This window comes from Dendrobates tinctorius, unplaced genomic scaffold (genome assembly GCF_039654945.1).
Source record: "Dendrobates tinctorius isolate UK_male_01 unplaced genomic scaffold, ASM3965494v1 ptg000143l, whole genome shotgun sequence".
Classification (NCBI taxonomy): Eukaryota; Metazoa; Chordata; class Amphibia; order Anura; family Dendrobatidae; genus Dendrobates; species Dendrobates tinctorius.
In genome coordinates, this window is record NW_027361810.1 from 25240518 (window position 1) to 25264129 (window position 23612).

The window sequence follows — 23612 nt, forward strand, 5'->3', positions numbered from 1 at the left end:
TCGGCGCCACAGGAAGCCCAGCAGGAAGCGCCCGACGAGAAATGATCCAAGACGTTCTCGCGCGACCAGCGATGAGCAGCGGGGGAGCCGGTCGGAGGTAAGTGTCAGACATATCGATATCGCTACTACGTCACAAAATCGGTGACGTTACAGCGATATTGCTAGCGATATCGCTATGTGTAACGGGGGCTTAACTGAAATTTAACTGCTCCTGCTGTGAGATAGACACCCAAGTAATGATTAACCAAGCAGCTGTCAAAAAGAAAATAGTGGAGGTTTCTGCATCAATTCTTTTCATATTTTGATATATAGGACTTTTACTCTCTCTCTATATATATAAAATCAGATAGAGAAAAAGAGGTACTGGATCAGTGATCTAACAAATAAGGTAAAAATAGGAAAACAGAATTGTCAATTTAATATACCTTTATTATTAAATGGGTGTAAATTTACACCCATTTATATGGCTATAACATACCCCTTGTGAGATCATATGCTGGTGCAGTTGGCCCTGAGTTCCTCCTAATGCAGGACAATGACAGACCTCATGTTGCTGGAGTGTGTCAGCAGTTCCTGCAAGATGAAGGCATTGAAGCTATGGACTGGCCTGCCCGAAACCAAGACCTGAATCCGATTGAGCACATCTGGAACAGCATGTCTCGTTCCATCCACCAACGTTACGTTGCACCACAGACTGTCCAGGAGTTGGCGGATGCTTTAGTCCAGGTGTGGGAGAAGATCCCTCAGGAGACCATCCGCCGCCTCATCAGGAGCATGCCCAGGCGTTGTAGGGAGGTCATACAGGCACGTGGAGGCCACACACAATACTGAGCCTCATTTTGACTTGTTTTAAGGACATTACATTCCACTTTAATTTTGTGTGTAACTCCAAATCCAGGCCTCCATTGGTTAATAAATTTGATTTCCATTGATGATTTTTGTGTGATTTTGCTATCAGCACATTCAACTTTGTACAGAACAAAGTATTCAATGAGAATATTTCATTCATTCAGATCTAGGATGTGTTATTTGAGTGTTCCTTTTATTTTTTTGAGCAGTAATTATATATATATAATTTATTTTTAAAATATCCATATTTTAAAATGAGAAATGGCTGGTGATTTTATTTTTTTAACTATTCTTTTACCTTATACTTTAGTAACCTTATAGATTTTAGACCTGTAATCACTTAATTGCAGAAAACAAGGGGGCAGCCATGGGAAGGATGAGCAAGCCTCAAAATGAAATAACAATCCATAAGCAACCTACACTCTCTACAGAGACTTTTTTCATTAATTATTTTTACAAAATTATTTTCTATGGTGTTTACCTTCTAATCTATTCCAACAAGAGCTACTTCTAGTGCCATGTCCCTGAGTGAATGTTTCAGAGCTTTTATATGTACGTGAAGGAAATCGGAATATATTAAAAAAAAAACAAAGCTGAAATTTTTCAGCGCAATGTAACTTCACTTTCACTCAATTGTATCCATCATAGTGTACATCCTGAGTACCACACATAAATTTACACTAGAGGTTGCTTTTTTTGGTACAAATTGGTGGTTATGCACTTACAGAACTTTAATTAATAGAAACATTGAAAGTTCCAAGTTTTTCCGATGGAAAAATTCCTGAGAGCAGAGTAGTTTAAGAAGCGGGAGAAAATGAAAGATTACTTTGCTTTGAGTTAACGTCTGCTGAGGTGTTGTTACCTCCTCCGTTCCCCCTTCTTCAATGATTGTCTCTTCATAAGAGTACTATAAAAAGATGAATCCAGACACTCAGAACATGGTGGTTAGAGTCACATCTGACACTTACCTGTAGAGCTACTAACCAGACAAACAAAAGAGTCATATACAGGTCAATCATAAAAAAAACACATAGTATTTAGTTAACACATATCAGTCATTTTCCTGACTATCAATGTTTAATGACATGCTACGCCATAGAAGTTGCTTAGTCCAAGATAACCAAAATTACTATTTTACTTGTACCCCATTTTCAAATTTATATGGTTCTGTTCACATTATGTTTCCATTTGGACTTGAGTGTTTTGATGGCAAAAATAGTTTGGCTCACAGAGATAAAGTTTCCATAAAAATACAGAATTCTCAGTAAAAACTTCCAGATCCCATGATAAGTCCATGACGTTCATCAGGATTTGACCATGAAAATGGATCCACCACACTATTCATGGCAAGCATGAATCAGAGTCTGGCCTTGTTATTTCAGCCAGGGACCTTTTACTCTGAAACGTGGCGTTTCAGAAATGACATACATTTATAAGCTGACTGGGGAATGAGTGGCTCAGTTGATTAGTACAAGAGGGCGATCCTCTGAGGCTTCTCCCAAACCCTACCACGCTCCTTCTACATGTGTTTATCTGTCATTCAAAAGAAAAGGGGCAAAGTGGCTATGGACTAGTCACCTAAGCCAAACTTTTAAACGTACTCTATGTTTTCACAGCATTTTATAGTCAAACATACCTGCTTGAAATAATGGAGCCAAACTCAGTGTTTGGTCAAAATGTATCAGCTAATCAGGTTCACTTTAAGACAAACACAAGCATGTGCAGAGGATAAACCCAAATATGAGAATGAATATGATGGATAAGAAAAGTATATGGCCCCTTCACTGTGTGATCGTTATGTCTCCACAAAAGACCATTAGTATTTGGGAGTTATGAAATTGGTTACATGGGTACTTAACAAAAAAATCTAAAAGACAGCTGAAAAATTATTTTAAAGTAAAAAAGAGGCACCTGTTAACTAAAGTAAATAAACAAATTTCACATATGATATGTCCATCCCCCAAGAATGACATCCATAGATGTTCTCTAAGAATATTTTCATGTAAAGTTTTTGGCTTAAGTGCCTACCTGCCAAAAATTACATTACAACTTATAAAATTAAAATGTAACATTCAGCTAACTAAGTTACCAAAATAGATAGAAAAATGCTGTAGATAGATAAATGCAATACAACAAATAAGATAGCTATGGCAGAAGACTAGATAAATGGATATACAGAATTGATAAACAATTTTTGAGAGTCCAATTCATGGCCCATATAAGCTTGAATCATTTTTCCATTTACACAATGAGTACATTTCTGAGTTGGCTGTCACTTTTTCCATGACACACCGAAAATAAATTTAGATGTGCTTTCATTGGGGATTACATGTATGACATATGCTTGTGTTGACACCATATTCCTAAATTTCAATGGGATAGTTTGCCAAGAGTGCTGTGTCAACTCTGATACCTGAAAGATTTACAGGGATTTAATATTAGGTCACAGGGCTATTACCACAAAGGATTACTCTCATGTGTGAAGCAAATGCAAGACTCCAGTTACATCATTGTATAATAAGGTATAGTCTATCAACTTTAACAGAAAAAAAATTAGAAAGTTGTTTACTGCAGTATATATATATATATATATATATATATATATATATATATATATAAATAAAAGGAGCTGGTGTGGACCCCATAGCAGTACCTTAAAAATTTGTCAACATCATAAATATTGAGCTTAAGTGTTGGCTTAATTTTATAGTCCAAATGTATAGCTAAATATAAATGCAATAATCAATACAACATACTATTACTGCTAAAAAAACTGTACCATTGTCTAAGTAGAAAAGTTACATTTGTTAATATTAGTCTAAAGGTATTTACAATAGACTAAATCATTCTATAATGGCCTTCCCCCAGAACCAGTGAAAGTAGATACCCAAAATCCTTTCTGCACAGAGGAAGTTTAACAGTACATTGCAGTGGTTATTTTTACTCTGTAGTCATCAAGGTTCACTAATGTAGCTCTGTACACCAGAACATGGGAAGATTCTAGAACAGCTATGACCGTGGACTTCATGTATCAGCAAATATTTTCTTTTACCCAACTGCTATTATGAGATTTTTTAGATATTGAACTTTGCATGTGTGAGGTCCAACCACATGGACAAATTAAAATGGCATTATATATCAAGGACCAATTAATATTTAACAGGCTGATAACTCCAACTGCATTAAAAGATGCACAAGTACTGTATTAATGGCATAGGCATTTTGTGAGAAAGTGGCATCATGCACAAATTATGCATATTTTGCTGCAAAATTATATAAAAATTATGTACTAACAATATGCAAAAATATTAATTAAATATATACTGCTCAGAAAAAATAAAGGGAACACATCCTAGTGCATTGTGTTTTTTAAGTGTTCCCTTTATTTTTTGGAGCAGTATATTTTAAGGGTTCTGCATTATAACATTTTAATAGTCTATCACTATATTTATGTTTCATTCTAATTGACAATTTACATTTTCCTTAAATATATCTCATGTGGAAATAAATGGAGGACTATAAATGAAATCTTTGATTTTGGATGAATTCACGCTGGGTGAACTTCTACAGTTTGCAGGACCATGATCACATATAGCAAATGCTAATTTTAAACCCTTATTCAGCAGAAAGGTTACAGGGGATGTTTCAAACTTGAACAACTCCTGTCTCAAATTGCTCGTTCGCTTCCAGAAGATCTTTGGAGCGGACTCTACTTCTGCAATATGTCTATTAGCAATTGGGGGACCACAGCGCTCTAGAGAAAGCAAGGTATAAAATAGCACCCATGTAAATCAATAAATGTCCATGTCGGCCATTGTTTACTTCTGGAAATTTTTTACTAACATATAAAATATGTCCAACAGCCCAAACAATAACCATCACTCACATCTCCTTAAAAGAATTGCTTAATTGCCTGGCTTGACATAGGACCATGCAGATTTGAAACATGTTGCCTGGAAGCACAGCAGATTTTTCTTTATCTTGGCACAGGAAATTGTAGTTAAAAATGTATTTTTGGGTTTTATAAATACACACTTTGCAGATAGATGATTCTCAGCCGCTCTCATTCATCAAGATCTCAACATTTAAAAATCAGTTCACAATATGGTTCAATACAAGAGCTAAATTAATATTTTCTGATAATTGACAATTTTTCGTGGGAAATTCTTTGGATCACTTAAAAAAAATCTTTGCTATTAGAGCAGGCTTTACATTTTTTTTTTATTGATGTATCTAATACTGTGCTTTTCATAAATTACATCTTCAAGGTTTTTTAAAGGGCTCCGAAGAGGAGACTAAGTGCTATGCATATAGGTTTATTTTAGTAACATTCGAGAAAAACAAAAAAAAGCAAAAACTTTAAAAGTTTATATAAAGCCTCTTGAACACGGAAAAATTGCAGAGCCATCTTTAATGGAAAATCTACGGGCCCATACTTTATGTTACTGCTTGGAATGCCTTAGACTTCATTTAGTTACGTCCAATGCATGTGGAATTATGGAGGTGGCAAACGTTGGGTTTGCCATGTGCATGAGGTTTCACGTCATCAGACTCACTCGGCCCCAACAGTTGACCAGAGAATGCTCTGTGCTCAGGTCCTGATATTACAATCTTACCATGAAGGGTCCTGACATACATATCTGAAGAGCAATTTCCAACTTTCTATCACTTTGTTTTGCTTTATTAGTCCATATTTATCTTAATCATACATTTTTTAATAAGTAAAGGGATACCAATACCTTACATATATTGATATGTTTTTTGTGCACTTTTTATATTTTTTCCAGGGTGCAGTTGGGCCCAAATGGTTCTGCAAACGTGTGGCCTCTGTTCACACGGGATGCATTCTAGTTGGCACTGGGCAGCCCCCCTATATGGTGTTACTAAGAGGTTGGGAACCAGAAGCCCTGCATTCCCTGTGTGAACACTGCCACATGCGGATTATTTCTTCTGCACTGGTGTACCACACGGCCAATCCCTGATTGTAGGCTGGCTGTTTCATTTGGTATTTATGCATCTGTGCAGCTGCCATTTTACTTGAGTCCGCTGCACCTTGTATTAGTGCAGATGCATTTAGGCCTGTCTGGTTTGTATTTGAATTTTTTGGAGGATTTTTTTCCTCTTTTTGAGGATTTCATGTTAGAGTAGGACTGGCAAGTAGTAAGGATTTTTTAATAAATAAAGGGATATTACATTTTCAGCAAGTAACGGAACAGGACAAGTTGCACAATTTTCCATGCAGATGTTGCCACATGTAACTTCTACATTTAATTTAAACTAGATGGAGGCCCGATGCTATCGCATCGGGAGGCCGGTAATGTCACAATGGGGGCAGGCTTTGCAGTGTTGAGAATCTCTCCCCCCATGTGCTCACCCACCTATCTACTCTCTCTTTCCCCATGTGCTGACTTCTCCCGTCTGTGCTCTCTTCTTTGACCTGTCTACCCCATGTGCTATCCCTCTTGTCTGCTGTCTCTTTCCTTCCTGTGCTGTGTTCTCCCCTCATGTGCTGTCCCGTTTGAGCTGTCTCCCCCTGTGCACTTTCTCTCTCCCCCATCTGCTGTCTTCTCTCATGTCATCTCTTGTTTGACCTGTGTACCCCATCACTAAACCGTTAGTGCACAGCATGTCAGGAGGAATTTGTATTTAAAGGGGTTTTCCCACAAATGAAAGTTCATTTTAAAAATTGCCTGTTTCTGACTGTGTACAGAACATACCACAGCTCCTGGGCAGGGGAGGAAGCAAAAGACAATACTGACACTACAGCAGGAGAGAGCAGAGGATACATTTTATGAGGTAAAATATTGTTTAAAAACAGTCTGTTGTAATGTCAGTATTGTCTTTTGCTTCCTCCCCTGCCCAGGAGATGTGGTATGCTCCTTACAAGGTCAGACACAGACAATTTTTAAAATGAACTTTTGTTCATGGGAAAACCCCTTTAATGTGACCGGCTTCCTCTGCCTGTAGACACGTCGCAAATCTGCCGTCGGGATCAGCCGCAGTGCGACGGTGTTCCGCTGGTGGTACCACACAAGAGGCTGCGTGAGTGTGTGTGTGAGTGTGGTGCATATGGCGAATGGAGTGTGTGTGTGTGTGGTGCGACGGTGTTCCGCTGGTGGTACCGCACAATAGGTTGGTACCAGCAACAGTTTTCCTAATGAGACACCCATCACTTGGGTGTCCCAATATGGCGGTTGGTGAACTTCCTCCGCTTGGAATTCTGGGATATGGTGACATCTGGACAGAACAGGAAATTAAAACATTACAAGGCAATTATATTAATAGATATTATCTGCCAAACCTCTGATTTACTAGTAGATGGCCATTTTTACATTTTCTAAGGATATTAGGTTTTCTTTAAAAAGAAAAGTCCATTTGGTGAATGCTTTGAGGACAAATTCAGGCATGGATCCAGAGTAAGTCTAGAATTTTTGGTACTTTCTTAGACGTATCTAAAAAAGGCATCTAAATTGCACCCGATTGGTAATATGTGAATCTGGCTCTTACTCCATGTGCTAAAGCTGACCAGGATTCATTAAGATGACCGGTCCAACATCAGAAGTTTACTCTTGAAGGGAAGTTTATCTCTAAATTATTTACACATAATGTGAATGCTGGGGTCTGAATGCTTGGACCCCAACTCTTCCTGAGAATTTGGAGCCAACAGTCCCCTGTGCGAAGGAGTCAATAGTGCGCATGCTTCAACACCACACAATTCATTTCAATGGGACGAACTGTTCCACCGTTCACATAGAAATTAATGGCGATGTGGTTATGCATGCTACCTACCACTTTATCCACTTGGGTGGAAAACTTTGGATCTTCTGTACTTGGAATTGGTGGGGTCCCACTTATCAGACTCTAGCATTCATGCAGTTATCACTTATCCTGTGGCCGTGTGACCAAAAAAGCACTGAAAAATTACAAATTATCAACCCCTAAAAAAATTGGGAATTAAGTTTAAAGAGTACCATTACAGGAGACCGGTGACGCTAAAACTATTTATTACATATCATCGGTGTTTCCAAGTAATGTGTTCATTTTTACAAGTTGATTATTTATATTTTTTTAGAATATATTGAGCATTTTTTTTTAAATTAGATATTGCTTTTTGGGTACTTAAATCTCTTACGTTACATTGATTTACTTTTTTGTTTGTTTATTGATATTTGTCATTTATTTATTAGAAAGTTTTTTTCTGTTTTAATTTTAGATTTTTTTAAACTTGGAAGTAATTCTAACTGATGAGAAATTAACAATGTAATCACTTTTATTATTCTATTTCTTTTTTTTGCACACTGATTAAAATTATTAACATGCAACGTTTGCATCCACAAATGAAAATTAACTAAGAACATTTTTAAAAAATACTGTGTAAATATAAATATATACTTAATTGTATGCCCCACATTCAGTACTGTAGGTCTGGAAGTTGCACGCAGTATTTGCACAGCCCAGCTCTCATTACACCTACAGACACTAAAACTATTTTGACCGACATGCCATTTCAGTGTTGGCATACAGTAAATTATAGAAGCAGCCTCCTGTTTCCAATCCAAGCCTAAACCTGCACCCACCACCGAACAACTGAGCAAAATCCCACTTATCTCATGTAGTATTTCACCGTTATAGCATTTCAACCATCAGAAGATCCTCCAACGAAGATCCTCGTTGTTTATGTTGTCAAAATTGTTAATCCTATCATTACTAACTTGTGATAAGCTCCAACGTTTTGGAATCTGCCGATCAGACTCTAGTAGAAGTCGTTGAGTCTGTCTAGTGCTGTCTGAAGACTATAACTGTGACAATGTAGGGATGGCTCTTATGCTTTGGAAAATTGGAGAAAATGTAATTTGATGATATCTTTTCCCACTTTTCTTAACCTTTGGCAAATGTTATTTTCGAATGCAAGGAGAATTAGTGGAGTGCTAAAGCCTTTGCTACCTTCCTTCTCAATATTGTATCCTCCCACATCTGAGCTATGAGACATGTGTCCTCACATGGTAGACCTTCTTTAGGTGTCTTCATCCCCGATCTGTAACCTGGTCACCATTTGTTATTGCCAAACCAGGCAGCTGTTCCATCACAGGTATAACAGGCTCTGAAGTGCGAAGACTTCACCCAATGCTCAAATCTCAGCTTTCCGGAACCAAGATAGTGTTACATGGTGGCCACATTGGAATATCCAATTTTCAGGACTGAGCTTTTGCAGGACTGATATATCTTCTGTACACAGTATTAGGGAAAACTCCATGAGACATTTTCTCTAATATGCTTGAAATTTCCAGAGCAGATCTCGAGGATTGCGTTTGTTGACTTTCAAGTGTTTTTAAGCATGGAGAGAATCCTTCAAGGACAATAAAATGCATTACAAAAGGAAGGTTTCAATCCCATGGAATCAATAAAAAGCCTCCTGTAGCTTAGACGCCATTAAGTAGCCAACATGACTGCTTATTTTTCAAGTCTATAATGTCACTGTGGCATAATGGTATCAGAAAGCGGCCATCTTGAACTGTGATGAGGTTCTTGTTGACAACTGTCCATAGGATAGTAACTTCTACATGCAGTAAACTAATGGCTCTCTGGATTTATTGCTACCTATTAACCATGGACTAATGATATCCCTTAAATATAACCTTTCACTTGTCATTAACAGGTAATTTTTGCTAAGCTGCTCTTATTACCGCTGTTCTCCTGAATCGGGTGTTGATTTGCTTTTATTCCCATGTTTCTCTGTTCCTGAGATATGGCCTCCTCTTCCCAGTATATAAATTTAGTCTTGTTAGCCATGTGGGTGGGATTCTCAACTCTTCTCTGTGGTTATTTTCAGGAGGACCACGCACGCCCCCTTGACTAACAAGATTAGATTTATATACTGGGAAGCGGGGGCCATATCTCAGGAGTGGAGTGCCATTGGAGCCAAAAAATAGGAAATCCAGGAATGGAGAGCCATTGGAGCCAAAAAATAGGAATACCAGATTCAGGAGAACAGCAGCATTTAGGTCAGATGAAACAATTATATCCACAAAAAAGTAAATAGATAGCACTCACCGATCTTCAGAAAAATTCCTAACTTTATTGGCAATGTTAAAACATTGTGGCCGGGGGAGTGAGCACAGGAGAGAGCAAGGTCTGACGACGGCCGTTTCGCCCCTAGGAGCACTTCTACGGGTCAAATCTCCTGTGCTCACTCCCCCGGCAATAATGTTTTAACATTGCCAATAAAGTTAGGAATTTTTCTGAAGATCGGTGAGTGCTATCTATTTACCTTTTAGTGGATTTCCATACACTGTGTTTTTCAAGATTAAGCACCCGAGATCACAAGGCATATTCGGCAACATGGTGTGATACCAACAGCGTGGAAATATAGCGGTACTGGCGGTGCCTTCCGCCTTTCTTCTCTTGTTTCAGTGTGATTATATATTGATGACAAGTGAAGGGTCCTCTTTATATGAGGGACTGACTGATTCCCATTGAGGACTTCCTTGGAAAGGTAACATGGGGAGGATCGTGTCTTTATCCAGCCATAATTTCATTTTTTTCTAACTAGTGTATAGAAGAATAGGAAATGTGGCTCATTGGGGACCTGTCATAAGGTCAAAATTGTCCATTTTTTGCTACTATTTATTCCCATTGATCCCCTGAGTATTCCATTTCTGGTTGTTTTAAAATCCACCCTACGGTTCCAGAGATAGGGCTTTTTTAATTACTGTTACTTTGTATTGTCTTTACCAAGAGGGAGTTGCTCACAGGGTAATAATGAAGAACAGCCTTAAGACACGCCCCTGAGGATCCTGTGAGCCATGCCTTCTTGCAGAGACCACAAAAATTAACACTAAATAAAAAGGCCCACATTTCTTGAGCAGTATGACGGATTTAAGAAAAAGATTACTCAGGGGAGCAGTAGGAATAAAATAACAGCAAAAACTGGCCACTTTTGACTCGGTGACAGATTCTTTTTAACTTCCCAGAATTTTCCACTTTTGAGAGGAATATGTTTTCACTGCCATCGTGGCTTAATTTGATAATGAAGTCATGACTGCTAGGATAGATCTGTTTTTAAAAGGATCCAAAAAAGTTAAAGACCCCATTGGCTTATAATGGTGTCCATTGGATTTTAGTTAAGGAATGTGGCACTTCTGAAAGCGAGAACGGTGCTACAGAATGAACCCCTGACAAAAAGGCTCATGTGAACAGACATAGCCTTCAAGAAAATTAAAAGAAAAATTTGAAAGAGCAAAGTTTATAAGAAAAACTTGTATAGCCAAACCCAATGAATCCAGTCCTTATTACCATTATCTGTAAATTTCCCCCAAAAATCATATCAATAATGTCAACTTGTACCAACGCAACCAATACCAACTCAGCGAGGAACGTTATTTATCATTACCGGAAAATATATTTTTTTGTTATTTAATCATAATATAAAAATGGTAAATAATTCAAATTAAACCTGTATTTTATTTCAGTATTAATTACTTCCAATTAACCCCTCGCCCCCAAATAGCAGCAACGCAACCGTCACCAGATTAGAAGGGACGACATGACAGTGAGCTTGACGGCTGCATCCTGGCACATACCTATCATATCTCTGTATGTTTCCAGATCTGCTGACTTAATGGGTATCACAGTACATCAGGATCACTCTATCTGCATCAAACCTGTTAGCTGAGGTAGTAGATAGATGAATACTACATGTGTCTGCTATAAATAACAATATATTTTGCAGGAATGCCACTCCACAATTCTGCAAAACACCTCAATACACCAAGTGCCAGGGCAAGCTGCCACCGTGGACAGGACAAGATGCCCACTTATCAGCTCGCATCCAAAGTGACCTGACCCCATCATTGGGGGGGAAGAGGGGAGCAATTATCAAAACTGAACTTCTTACCTCATACTCCTCATATTCCTCGTCGTCCGCCATTTTGAGGTTTCTACCTGTCACCTACAAAACTGATGAAAAATATTGTGTTAAAAGTAATGGAATTAGTAGATAGATAGATAGATGATGATAGATAGATAGATAGATAGATAATGATAGATGATAGATAGATAGATAATGATAGATAGATAATGATAGATAGATAGATGATAGATATATATATATATATATATATAATAGATAGATAATAGATAGATAATGATAGATAGATATATATATAATAGATAATAGATAGATGATAGATAGATAGATAGATAGAAAGATAATGATAGCTAGATGACAGATAATAGAGAAGATAGATAATGATAGATAGATAGGTTATGATATAGACAGATAATAGATAGATATATAGATAGATAGATAATAGATAGATAGATGATGGATAAATAGATAGATAATAAATAGATAATAGACAGATAGATACTGATTGATTGAAAGATAGATAGATAGATGATAGATAGATAATAGATAGATAGATAGATAGATAGATAGATAGATAATAGATAGATAGATAGATAGATAGATAGACAGACAGACACTGCGCAGTGTTCCAGTCTGTACATTGTATATGTGACCACAGGGTTTCTCATACACAGTAATCACAAGATAATCAGTAACCTTATGGGATAATCTGCGTTCTGCACAGCATGGGCCTGTTCTGTTGATCCCTGTTTTGTTTCCTGCAGCCTTACTTTTGGATCAGACCTGGAAAATATTAAAATTCATATTTTTTCCTCCTTTCCCCAGATGGTGAGGCTTTAATGGTTTATGCCGGTGTGGAATGCTATAGCTGGGCCTGTCAGAGGATTCAGTTTTATCACACTGCAGTCCCCAAACTTAGCAGTTGAAGCCTGGGAGCAGCTGGCGCCGGGCGCGGAGGTATGTGCCGTGTAAGCTAATACCACCAGCTGATTGGTGGGTTTTGTTTAGCCAGTCCAACTGTAAGACCTTCTGAGGAAACCTCAGCCTACTAGATCAGGTTATATATAGGAACACGTCATGCTGCTCCTTTTTGGTGCCAACATTAACAAAAAAAAAAAAGTATTAATAAATGTCTAAAATAAGTGCAAGTTTAGGTGCACCCAAAGCCCAATGTATAGGGAACGCCATCACTGTATGCCCCATAGTCATAGATGGCACATAGCACTTAGGGGAGCTGCTACTTCTTATCTGCTCAGCCAGATATCCAAACACAATGACTAAGGGAAGTTCAGCCAAACTCTCGCTGTACGGCGACCTCTGGTCAGAGAACAGATGAGGCCAACCAAGAGCATAGTCCTGGCCAAGTGATGGTCCTAGAAGAAGTCTGCAGGCCAAGCAAATAGCCATTTCCTATGCAGAAAATACAACAGTCTTCAATATGGAAAGAGGAAAATGTAGAAAAAGAAGCTCTTACCAGTGATATTTAATTAATTTCCTTAGCAGCAAAGCCTCCAACTGTTCCCTCCTCAGAAACGCTGGTCAAGAGCAGAGCAAATGCTCCAGCTCCCAAATTATCATGTGCCTCCGGCAGCCAATCCTGGGAAGGTTTGCTCGGGTTTCAGATGCTAAATTTACTTGGTGACCCTTTTGAAGACCACCTGTTCAGCAAATCCGCAGCGAGCAAGACTAGTAGTCATTTTCATCCGGAGCAAATAATAACAAGCGACGCTGCACCCAAATATTATATTTTTATTTGAAAAATTTTAATTACTTTTTTTCATTTTTTTTATGTTAAGTACTTTTCTAATAATTGTTTTATGCTTTTTTTTTTTTAGGGAAAGGACAGCTGTTTTCAGATTAACATAAAATAGCATATTCGTAAACAAAAAAAAGTGATATAGAGTTTATTATGATTAAGGTTAATCACAGTGAATAATAAAATGATTGCAATTTATTTTATTTTCTCATCTGATGATGTCCTCGGGATATTTTAAAAATTTGATCATGAAATTAAAAAAAAAATTGTAGTTCTCATGATCTTTGCTCATGTTGCAAATTTTAGCCTAGCAAAAAAACTTATTGGATCAGGGAATGTCAAATTAAAATAACTGGACTGTGATTGTAAAATATTAATACATTATTACAATAATAATATTGTGCATATAATATATTCTTTGTTTGTAAAATGCTCAATAAAATAGATTGAACATAATAATATTGTAAAAAAATATTTTGCAGAGTGGAAGAATCCATTCCGTAAACGGAGTAAAGAAATCAAATATAGAAAAAAAAAATGAAAGCATATAATAATAATAATAATAATAATAATAATAATATATACTAATCATATAATACTAATATATTGTTATACCATAATAAAAAGAAAATTATAATACAAAAATAACATATCCTAATATATCACAAAATACTGTAATATAACAATAATGACAAATCATTCAAAAATATTGTAATAGAATGCAATAATAATAACAGATTCTGCAACATTATGTAAAGAAAATATTGTAATAAAAATTATACAAAATATAAATATGAACTTGAAACAAAATACATACTGAATATGGAAGGGAAAGTGTTCGGCTATATTCACACTTGTATAGTAATAGTAATAATAATAATAATAATAACATACTAATAATATAATACAAAAATATTTTCATACCATAATAAAAATAATCCAATAATAATGAAAAAAAAACATATCCTAATATAATACAAAAATACTGTAAGATAATAATAACAATCATTAAAAAATATTGTAATAGAATATAACAATAATAATAATAATAATAGATTCCTGAACATTACGTAAAGAAAATATTTTAATAAAAATTATACAAAATAGAACATGAACGTAGGGTAAAATACATAATGAATATGGGCTGAAAAGTGTTCAGCTATATTCACGCTTGCATAGTAATAATAATAATAATAATAATAATAATAATAAAATACAAAAATTTTTTATATCATAATAAAAAAAAATACTATAATAATGAACAAAATATAACATATCCTAACATAATACAAAAATACTGTAATATAATATAATATAATAATATAATATAATAATCATTCAAAAATATTGTAAAATAATAACAACAATATATTCTGGAACATTATGTAAAAAAAAATTTAATTACAAAAATATAGAAACTATAAACATGAACATAGAGAAAAATACATAATTAATATGGATGGGAATGTGTACGACTATGTTCACACTTGCTTCAGAAGCCACTACCCGAATAACACAGATCCAATTGATCCCATTGATGGTTAAAGGGCATCTAGCATATTTATTGCATGTCTGCAAAATACAGTATGCCATAAATGTTTGATAGTCCCTCTGGGGTCCACTTCTCAAGAATCAGGCCCCGAGAGGAAGCTCGCGTCTCTCCCCCACTTTCAGAATTCCCATACAAGTGATTGGAAAGAGCCATGCAAATAAAGCCTCAAGACGTAAGTGGAGCTGCATCCACTGGTCAGAATTAATAGATGCATTAATGTCTTGTTAATGGAGCCCATCAAGGTTATGCCGTGTTTTATATTGTTTTCATTGCAAAAATATTGCTGTGATGTAAATGGCAAGACTCTCTAAAAGTTACGTAGAGACTGCGAGACAATTAATGGGACGTCCATTCCCCAAAGCCAGTCTTTCCGGGTATCCAATCATAGCTTTTCTGGATGCTTTCATAGCGGCCATATTGATAAATGTATTGGATTTTGTCACATGAATAAATTATAATCGTTATTAGGACTTTATATCCTGGCGATTATCTCATTGTAAATCAGTCAGTGCAGAATTAGCAGGGTTGTAAATAAGCTGAGCCCTCGTTCCCGAGCCTCTCTGGGTCATTACAGGCTCATATCCTCTTATCTATACAGACAGCATCCTCAGCGAGGAACCCAAAGACATGCTATCAGACGACGTGCAAAGGTTTTATATACTAGGAGCTGTGCATATGGGATAGGATATAGATCTATACAGTGTATGACTGGGTGGGAGCCAAGACATAACACACAGGATTAGCAGCGCACCCCTCCACTGAACAACGTCCTCCAAATGCAACAGTAATAAGATCTATAAGTGATAACTCCGTCCGATTAAGAGATACTCAGAGGTCATAATTATACATATGTAAGGAGATGGACATGCAGCCCGCATGTTATACAATGTAATGTGAACTGTGATAGTTTGATTTGTGATGTGTGTTTAAGGCATTGGTGCTATTGATAATGTGTGTAGTTTAACCGTACGGACAGTTAGAGTTAATGGTTGGGACTAGCCCAGAGTGGGAGTGGAAGAGTTGCAGGGAAAGTGACATTTTCCTGTCAGAGAGTTAGATAAGGCCTGGTGAAAGGACCCGAGGTTCATTGTGAGCAGTGCCGCATTCTAGGGTGTCCCTAAAGTGAGAGGAAACTGAAGAAAAGAGATAGCCACTTCTGCTCCGGATCTCGCTAAGAGACAGAGTGATTGTATGGAGATGGGTTCTGGGTGAGGACATCTAGAAGAAAGGCCCAGAGGTTACTGCTCACAAGGTAACAGGCCTAGGCAGGTCTTTGTACGAGAGATGAATAGATTGTCACGGGCAGGAGTTCCAGAGCGTCAGAGAGCTTGAAGCTAAGTTTTGCCATGCTGGCACCCTAAGGGGAAGGAAGACGCCAAACCATGGGGCGAGTCAAGGACTCTTGCTAAGCAGGACTGTAAAGTTGAGATTAATTGTAATTAAGTAGTGGGAAACAGTGGAAACAGAAGACAAGTAAAAAAAATTTAAAAGGAAAGGTGAAGATAGAGAATAGTATGGAAGAGAAGGAAGGAAACTGTGGAAAATGCTTCGAGTTGTAAAGGAACGTTCCAACACTGGTACCTGCTATATATATTCCCCACCAAATTCCCATTCAGTAAAAAATTGTGTTTTTGACCGGTGGTCTTCCTCATTGAACTGTCTAACACCTGTTCCTGACAAACCAGCAACATCAGTTACATGTGGCCTGCACGGGCATAGCGTGCTCACAGCAAAGTCCACACACCCAGCCAGGACCCCCACCATCATGTAATGGGCCGGGGTGCAGGAGAAGGATACCTTGCCCTTGGCTACCGTCCCACGCCACTTTATATGTACAAAAGACTATAGTAGCTATTATTATTCTATCTATCTCACCTACATCAGTGTGTCTGTCAATCTATGTTAATTTATATATTGGTTATGGATAAATAGATGGTCATTGGAAAGGTTTCTATCTATATTTCATCTACTACATAAGAAAAGAGGAGACTAATGTATTTTTAATGAAAGTCCATGAATGTATAGATCTGTGTCAGTTTATTTGGACTAGATAATGGGGTGGTCTTTTCAAAGACAGGATGTTTTGGAGAGGATCTCTATCTATCTATTATCTATCTATCATTTATCTAAAATCTATCTATCTATCTATTCTCTTCTATTCTATTCTATCCATTTATAATTCTGGACTGGATAAAAGGGAAGGTGTATCTAGATATATATATATAATGCAGAACCACCACCCCCCCTCGGTGGGCCAAACCAAGCCTCCTATCTAAATACTGTACGTCTCGTCTATCCGTTCCATCAGTCCTCTTATTACAGCACATCTGTTCTTTCCATGAGCGTCATATAATGTGATCATCTCTCAGAATGGATCCGTTGCACAGTCCACAGTCCGTTACCCTGCATGTAAAATAATGGGATTATTCAATGGTGACAAGAGACATAACTGAGGCATTCTGTGGTTGGTATATGGGGAACATGGTGATGAGGAGTTTAAGATCTATTCATGTTATGTGCTCATGAATATTGGATCAAGCCAAAAAAAAGTTGTTTTCTATGTAACTCCATGAAAATTAAGCACCAGTTCAAAGGAATGTCCCGGAAAGTGATTTTCCATAAATAAGGAGATTATTTTCTAAGCAATAAGAGGCCCCGGACCTTGTCTATCAGATATTTGTAACATATCCTATCTGTTATGTTTCTCTTTCATCTGGAAGAGCAGTTCTAATTCAGCATGGACAGATGGTGTTGGTGCGGCAGAGTGATCCAGTTGGAACCATGAAAACTGATGTGATTGAACGGCAGCTGAACATGGGGAAATGGGCCCATAGAAACCTACAAAGTCACATCACTGTTTGTAGCAGAGTTAAAGTCTTGGTAATCAATGTGTTAGGAACGGCGGAACACACGAAATAAAAATAATAATAAAGTGCGTTCGCCGCTCGGGGTCCACCGTGCAGTAGGTGTTAGGCTATGTGCACACGTTGCGGATTCCGCTGCGTTTTTTTCCGCGCGGAAACGCAGGTAAAACTGCAGGTAAAGTGACCTGCGGTTTTCCTGTGGTTTGGTCTGCGGTTTTGCCCTGCGGTTTCACACCTCTACTATGGTAGAGGTATGAAACCGCTGCGGAAACCGCACAAACAATTGACATGCTGCGGTTTGTAAACCGCAGCAAAACTGCGCGGAAAAAAACGCACCGTCAGCACAGCGTTTTTGAAACCCCATAGGCTTTCATTGTACTGTACTTGGTCAGCGGAACTGCTGCGTTTCCGCAGGGGCACAACCGCTGTGGAAACGCAGCAGAAACCGCACCGTGTGCACACAGCCTGACAACCGCTGCTGAGTAATGGCAGTCGAGCAATATGGCGGTATAATGCGCACGGGTTCAACTTCACCCGAAGTGCGCAGAGCGGGCTCTGTTCACACACAGAGGCGCCGCAACAAAAACATACAAAAAGGCTGAGCCTGTTAGTGACACAGGCCTCAGGTAAATGCACACACGGTATAAGGTCACAGGAGCAGGAACTAAGACAGAGGGGCTGCATCCGTCTAGACCTACCGTGTGTGCGGCGTCGCTACTGCGAACGCCAAGAAGGGCTGCAACTGCAGCGCGGCGCAGGACACTGCCGCTGGACAACACAGCTACAAAGCAGGCGCTATGTCGGACGCTAGCACAGAGGTGCGGTGTGCACAGTGGCCTAAGGCTTGCCACAGACTGGCACAGACTACTGAACTAATTCCCTAACCACATGCGTAATATCAGAGGGAACGGGTTTCATAATAAGTCAGTCACCAGAATCATACATCCGTCACCATTCACACATAGCAGTATAGTCTATACTAGCGCATGGCCAAACGGCCATGCGCGCTTTTTATAGCAGCCGGGACCTTCCGGAAGCTTCCAGATCTCCGAGATGGACCAATGAGATCTGGAACAGGACCTGAGCACATGACTCCCGATCTCCAATGGGAAACCGTCTCATGAGCATGCTCAGTAGGAGGCCAGAGGGACTTAGCCCCTGGAGAGATTTGCTGCAAGGCAATCTCCTCTGCGGTAGATAAAGAGCAAGAGACCGCAGAATGTAAGGGTCTGGATTCCTGCAGAGCAGACGCAGGAACCTGACTCCTAACGCAATGTAGCAGAATAGCGCAGTGAAGTAGCAGAGTTCAGTCACCGACAAGAAATCGGTGAAGCAAAGTTGAATGACATAATATGTTCAGCAGCAAAATTGGTTTAGTGGTATAGAGTCCAAAATACAAAAGACACAGAAATAATATAGGAGTATAGCAGAGCTGGGTTTGTCACAGAGTCCAAGGCTGTCACTGGAACTGTGATAAGGCAGTTTCCCTGTTCTATAGAAGAGCTGCAGTTTTCACAGAATCCAAGGCAAGGTTTGCCAGTAAGAAACCAGAGCTGGGTTTGCCATATCTCACTGGGAAAACCCTTTTATTAGTGAAGGTGTCTAGTAGCTACAGTAACGTGCGGTACTACATAATCTATACTGCTATATACTGTCTGTGTTTCGTGAGGATATGTTCCTTTGGACAACAGGTATTTTATTTTTCAGATACATTGTGTATTGTACCTACCTGTCCTCAACATAGAAAGCGGTTTGAAGCCTTCAGCTGCTTTTTCTGACTTTAATATGTAAGAAGTGTGGCCATTGTTTGCTCTTATTTTATTCCAGTTGCTCCCCAGAGTATTCTGTTTAAGCGCTGTTATTTTTAAATCCACCATACAGCTCCAGAGATACGGGCGTGATGGTCTAAAGATTCTTTGGGACACTTCTTTAGACTGTTCTGAATAATTTACTCCTTAGTAAAAACAAAAAAAAAATTAGCATATTGTGTGCAGAAAATAAAAAGACTCAATCTCTGACACTGTCATATGGTGTATATAAAGAGAAAGCAGGAGAAGCGGGGAAAAAATAAGAGAAAATCAGGCCAATTTTGAGCTGGTGACAGGTCCTCTTCAATCTCAATTTTGGGTTAGTAATACAGTCTCAATTTACAAGATTTTTGATTTACAGTGGTGGTCCCAGAGCCAAACATTATTGTATCTTGAGGACTGCCGTACTTTGCTTTCACTTATCCATAATCCATAATATTCAATAGATTTGTAGGGATGAAAATCAATTAAATTTAATTCAAGGGGTTTTATTGAACATAGAGGTAATGAATACTAGTAAGGCTACTTTCACACTTGCATTAGAAGGCGCAGCGCCTCCGCTAAGCTCCACCCCCTGCCGTGCCTCCTCTGGTCAGCTCCTCCTATGGGCGCATGACACAGCATACGACCTGCGTACCTTATATTTAGCGTTGCATACGCAGGCCGTGCGCTGGTATGTTTTTGCCGGCGCATGCGCCCTTTTGGCGCTGCGCCGAACGCACAAAAATGCAACACGGTGCATTTGGCGCACGTCGGCGCATGCGCCGGCAAAAGCATACCAGCGCACGGCCTGCGTACCCAACGCTAAATAATGGGTACGCAGGTCGCATGCAGCATCATGCGCCCATAGGAGGAGCTGACCAGAGGAGGTGCGGCAGGGGGTGGAGCTTAGCGGCGGCCGTGCGCTGCGCCTCCTAACGCAAGTGTGAAATTAGCCTAAGAGGAGAACCTGGAGCTGGTACACCCTTTATATAACTCAGTACAGGGCAGCAAGGCGACAGGAATTCACACATACTGGACCTATTGGGGGAAGCAATCCTAAAGGTTAACTTTGATCCTTTATCGATCCTTGCCACATGACTTAGGATAAAAAAGCCAAACCACATACTCTATTTATAGACACATGTTTTGGGATATTTTCCCCTCAGCAGTGCAAAGCAGAAGGTCTGATTTTGCTAAGTAGGGGGCCTAATTACTCCAGCTTAGCACTCTCTATAAGAAGATATATTTACCCATAGATAATATGTCAGAGTCCTCTCACTTAGACAGATCAGATCTACACCTTTGCACTGATGAGGGGCAAACACCCTCAAACATGTGTGGGCAAATTGAGTGTCTGGTTTAGCATTTTATCCTAAGTCATGTGGCAAGGCTCATTAAAGGGTCAATATTAACTTCTAGGATTTCAACCCCCAATAGGTGGAGCCGGCGTTCTAGTCCTACTTCTCTCTTAAGAGAATATTTGCATAAATAAATTTCCCAGGGAAGCATTGCATGGCCTATACGTCTCCTTGCTCCAGCTTTGCACTCTCCACAAAGAGAAATGTTCCCCATTAGACTAGGTCACTCTTGAGCCATTTGGACACTTTCCTACACCAGTTCCATACATTTTCTACTGGATTCAGATCCAGCGATTGCTGGTCCGTTCTAGCAGCTTTATTCTCTCTCTGAAACCAGTTGAGTGCTTCCTTGACTGTGTGCTTGGAATCACTGTCTTGCTAAAATGTCCACCCTCCTTTCATCTTCGTTATCCTGGTAGATGGCAGCAGAATTTTATCTAGAATGTCCTTTCAACTTTTCCGCAATTTTATTAAGTTTGCCAATATCGTATGCTGAAAAACAGCCCCACACCATGATGTTCCCACCTCCAAACTTCACTGTTGGTATGGTGTTTTGGGTGTGATAAGGAGTGTCCTTTGACCTCCAAACATGGTGGGTATTATGGCATCCAGACAATGCAATTTTGGTCTCATCTGACCAGACTATATTCTCCCAGTATTTCACAGGCTTGTCTAAAAGTTGTTGAGCAAACTTTAAAAATGTTTGAAGATGCTTTTTGCTCAGAAACGGAGTCTTGTGTGATGAGCGTGCATTCAGGCCATGCAGGTTGAGTGCATTACTTATAGTGTTCCTTGAAACAATTGTACCCGAGGATTCCAGGTAATCTGTAGCTCTCCACCGGTGGTCCTTGGCTCTTGGACAACTCTGTATGAAATTTTGCATAGAGTACCTCGTCGTAGCCAGTTTATGGTGAAATGATGTTATTTCCATTTTCAGATTAAGTCCCCAACAGTGCTCATTGAACCATCAGTAGTTAGAAATTAATCTGTAACCAATGCCATCAGTATGTTTTGCAACAATAAGGTTGCCAAGGTCTTGAGACAGCTCACTAATTTTACCCATCTTGAGATGTTTCTTGTGTGGCACCTTGATAATGAGACCGCACCTTTTTATAGGCCAACAGTTGAACCAGCTGACATTAATTTTCACTAAGTGGCAGGATTGCTTTTTAATTACTGATATATTTCAGCTGGTAACATAGTAACAAAGTTATTAAGGTTGAAGGAAGACTTTAAGTCCATCTAGTTCAACCCATATCCTATCCTAACTTGCCCTAACATGTTGATCCAGAGGAAGGCAAAAAAAACCCCCATGTGGCAAACAGTGAGCTTCACATTGGGGAAAAAAATCCCTTCCCAACTCCACATACGGCAATCAGACTAGCTCCCTGGATCAACGCAATATTAAGGAAACTAGTGTATATACCCTGTAATATTATACTTTTCAAGAAATGCATCCGGTCCCTTCTTAAATTTTAGTAGGGAATCACTCATTACAACATCATATGGCAGAGAGTTCCATAGTCTCACTGCTCTTACAGTAAAGAATCCGCGTCTGTGAGCATGCATAAACCTTCTTTCCGCCAGACGTAGAGGATGCCCCCTTGTCCACGTCACAGGTTTAAGAGTAAAAAGATCATTAGAAAGGTGTGACGACCGTCTGCGAATCTGGGCTGCAGTAGGACAGCGCCCCTCCATGGCTTTTTGTACCTTTCTTTCTTCATGCGTTCAATACTTTTTCCCTGTGTCATTTCTCATTATTACACATAATTAAATTTATGCACAATCTATAGTTTGATTTCTTTGCCTGTGTGGATTGCATGGATTGTTATCGACATCAGGTGAGCATTTCATGGCAATAGCACCTTTAGAAATAATTTTACTTAAAGAATTGGTTGACGTGTTTAATACTTACAGTATTTCACTAACTGCTTACGTGTTCAATACTTATTTCGCCAGCTGTTTATGATGAGACTCCAAAACCAGAGGCATCCCGAAAAATGTAGTTTAAGTTTGGAGAACATATTAGGGGAATGGAGATGGAAAGCAACCTGGAAACAATACCTAAATTAAAACAGTTATACACAAACCCCTCTATATTATTCTTAACCTATGCTGTATTAAATACATTCTGCTGGAGTGCTCTTTTACATTTGTCTCACATCGGCCCAGATTTTACCACAATTAACCCATTCTATATCAGTTTGCATACACACTGACCTTCACACAAAAACACCAATGTCCCCCGTCTGGAACAATGACGGCTGTCATCTCCCTTACTGCATGGATGACCATGACTGCGGAGACATTAATAGACATCAGATCAGGAAGGATAACAGGCTGATATGTGGGGGATAGCTAATTTAGAAATTGCTCATCGGCCACACCATGTTTTTCTGTCCAGTTTAGATCATGACCGGCCATTATAATCCTCTTTATGACGGCGGTCGGGTTACTGACCTTTATGTGCCTCTTATTTTCCCCTGTTTGTTTATAACACACAACCTTCCTAGTTGTGCAACACGTCGGGTGCGGTGAAATGCGTCCGTCGGTAAACATTAATATACGTAGATTTT

General features: G+C 38.9%; 1 protein-coding gene and 1 long non-coding RNA gene across 2 annotated transcripts in view; both read right to left on the reverse strand.

The window, feature by feature from the left end:
* Positions 1-10178, reverse strand: part of NEB (nebulin) — a 166873-nt gene extending 156695 nt beyond the window's left edge. The window contains exons 1-3 of the mRNA XM_073545254.1: positions 10118-10178; positions 4485-4603; positions 1676-1756 (exon numbers count right to left, since the gene is read on the reverse strand). Coding sequence (XP_073401355.1) covers positions 1676-1756; positions 4485-4603; positions 10118-10178 — 261 coding nt within the window. The remainder of the gene's footprint in view (positions 1-1675; positions 1757-4484; positions 4604-10117) is intronic.
* A 1565-nt stretch (positions 10179-11743) lies between these two features.
* On the reverse strand, positions 11744-13252 carry LOC141049098 (uncharacterized). The gene is made up of 3 exons (XR_012220250.1): positions 13191-13252; positions 12413-12499; positions 11744-11805 (listed from the first exon to the last, which is right to left on the reverse strand). It is a non-coding gene; the product is annotated as an uncharacterized lncRNA (long non-coding RNA).
* Positions 13253-23612: the final 10360 nt, after the last annotated feature.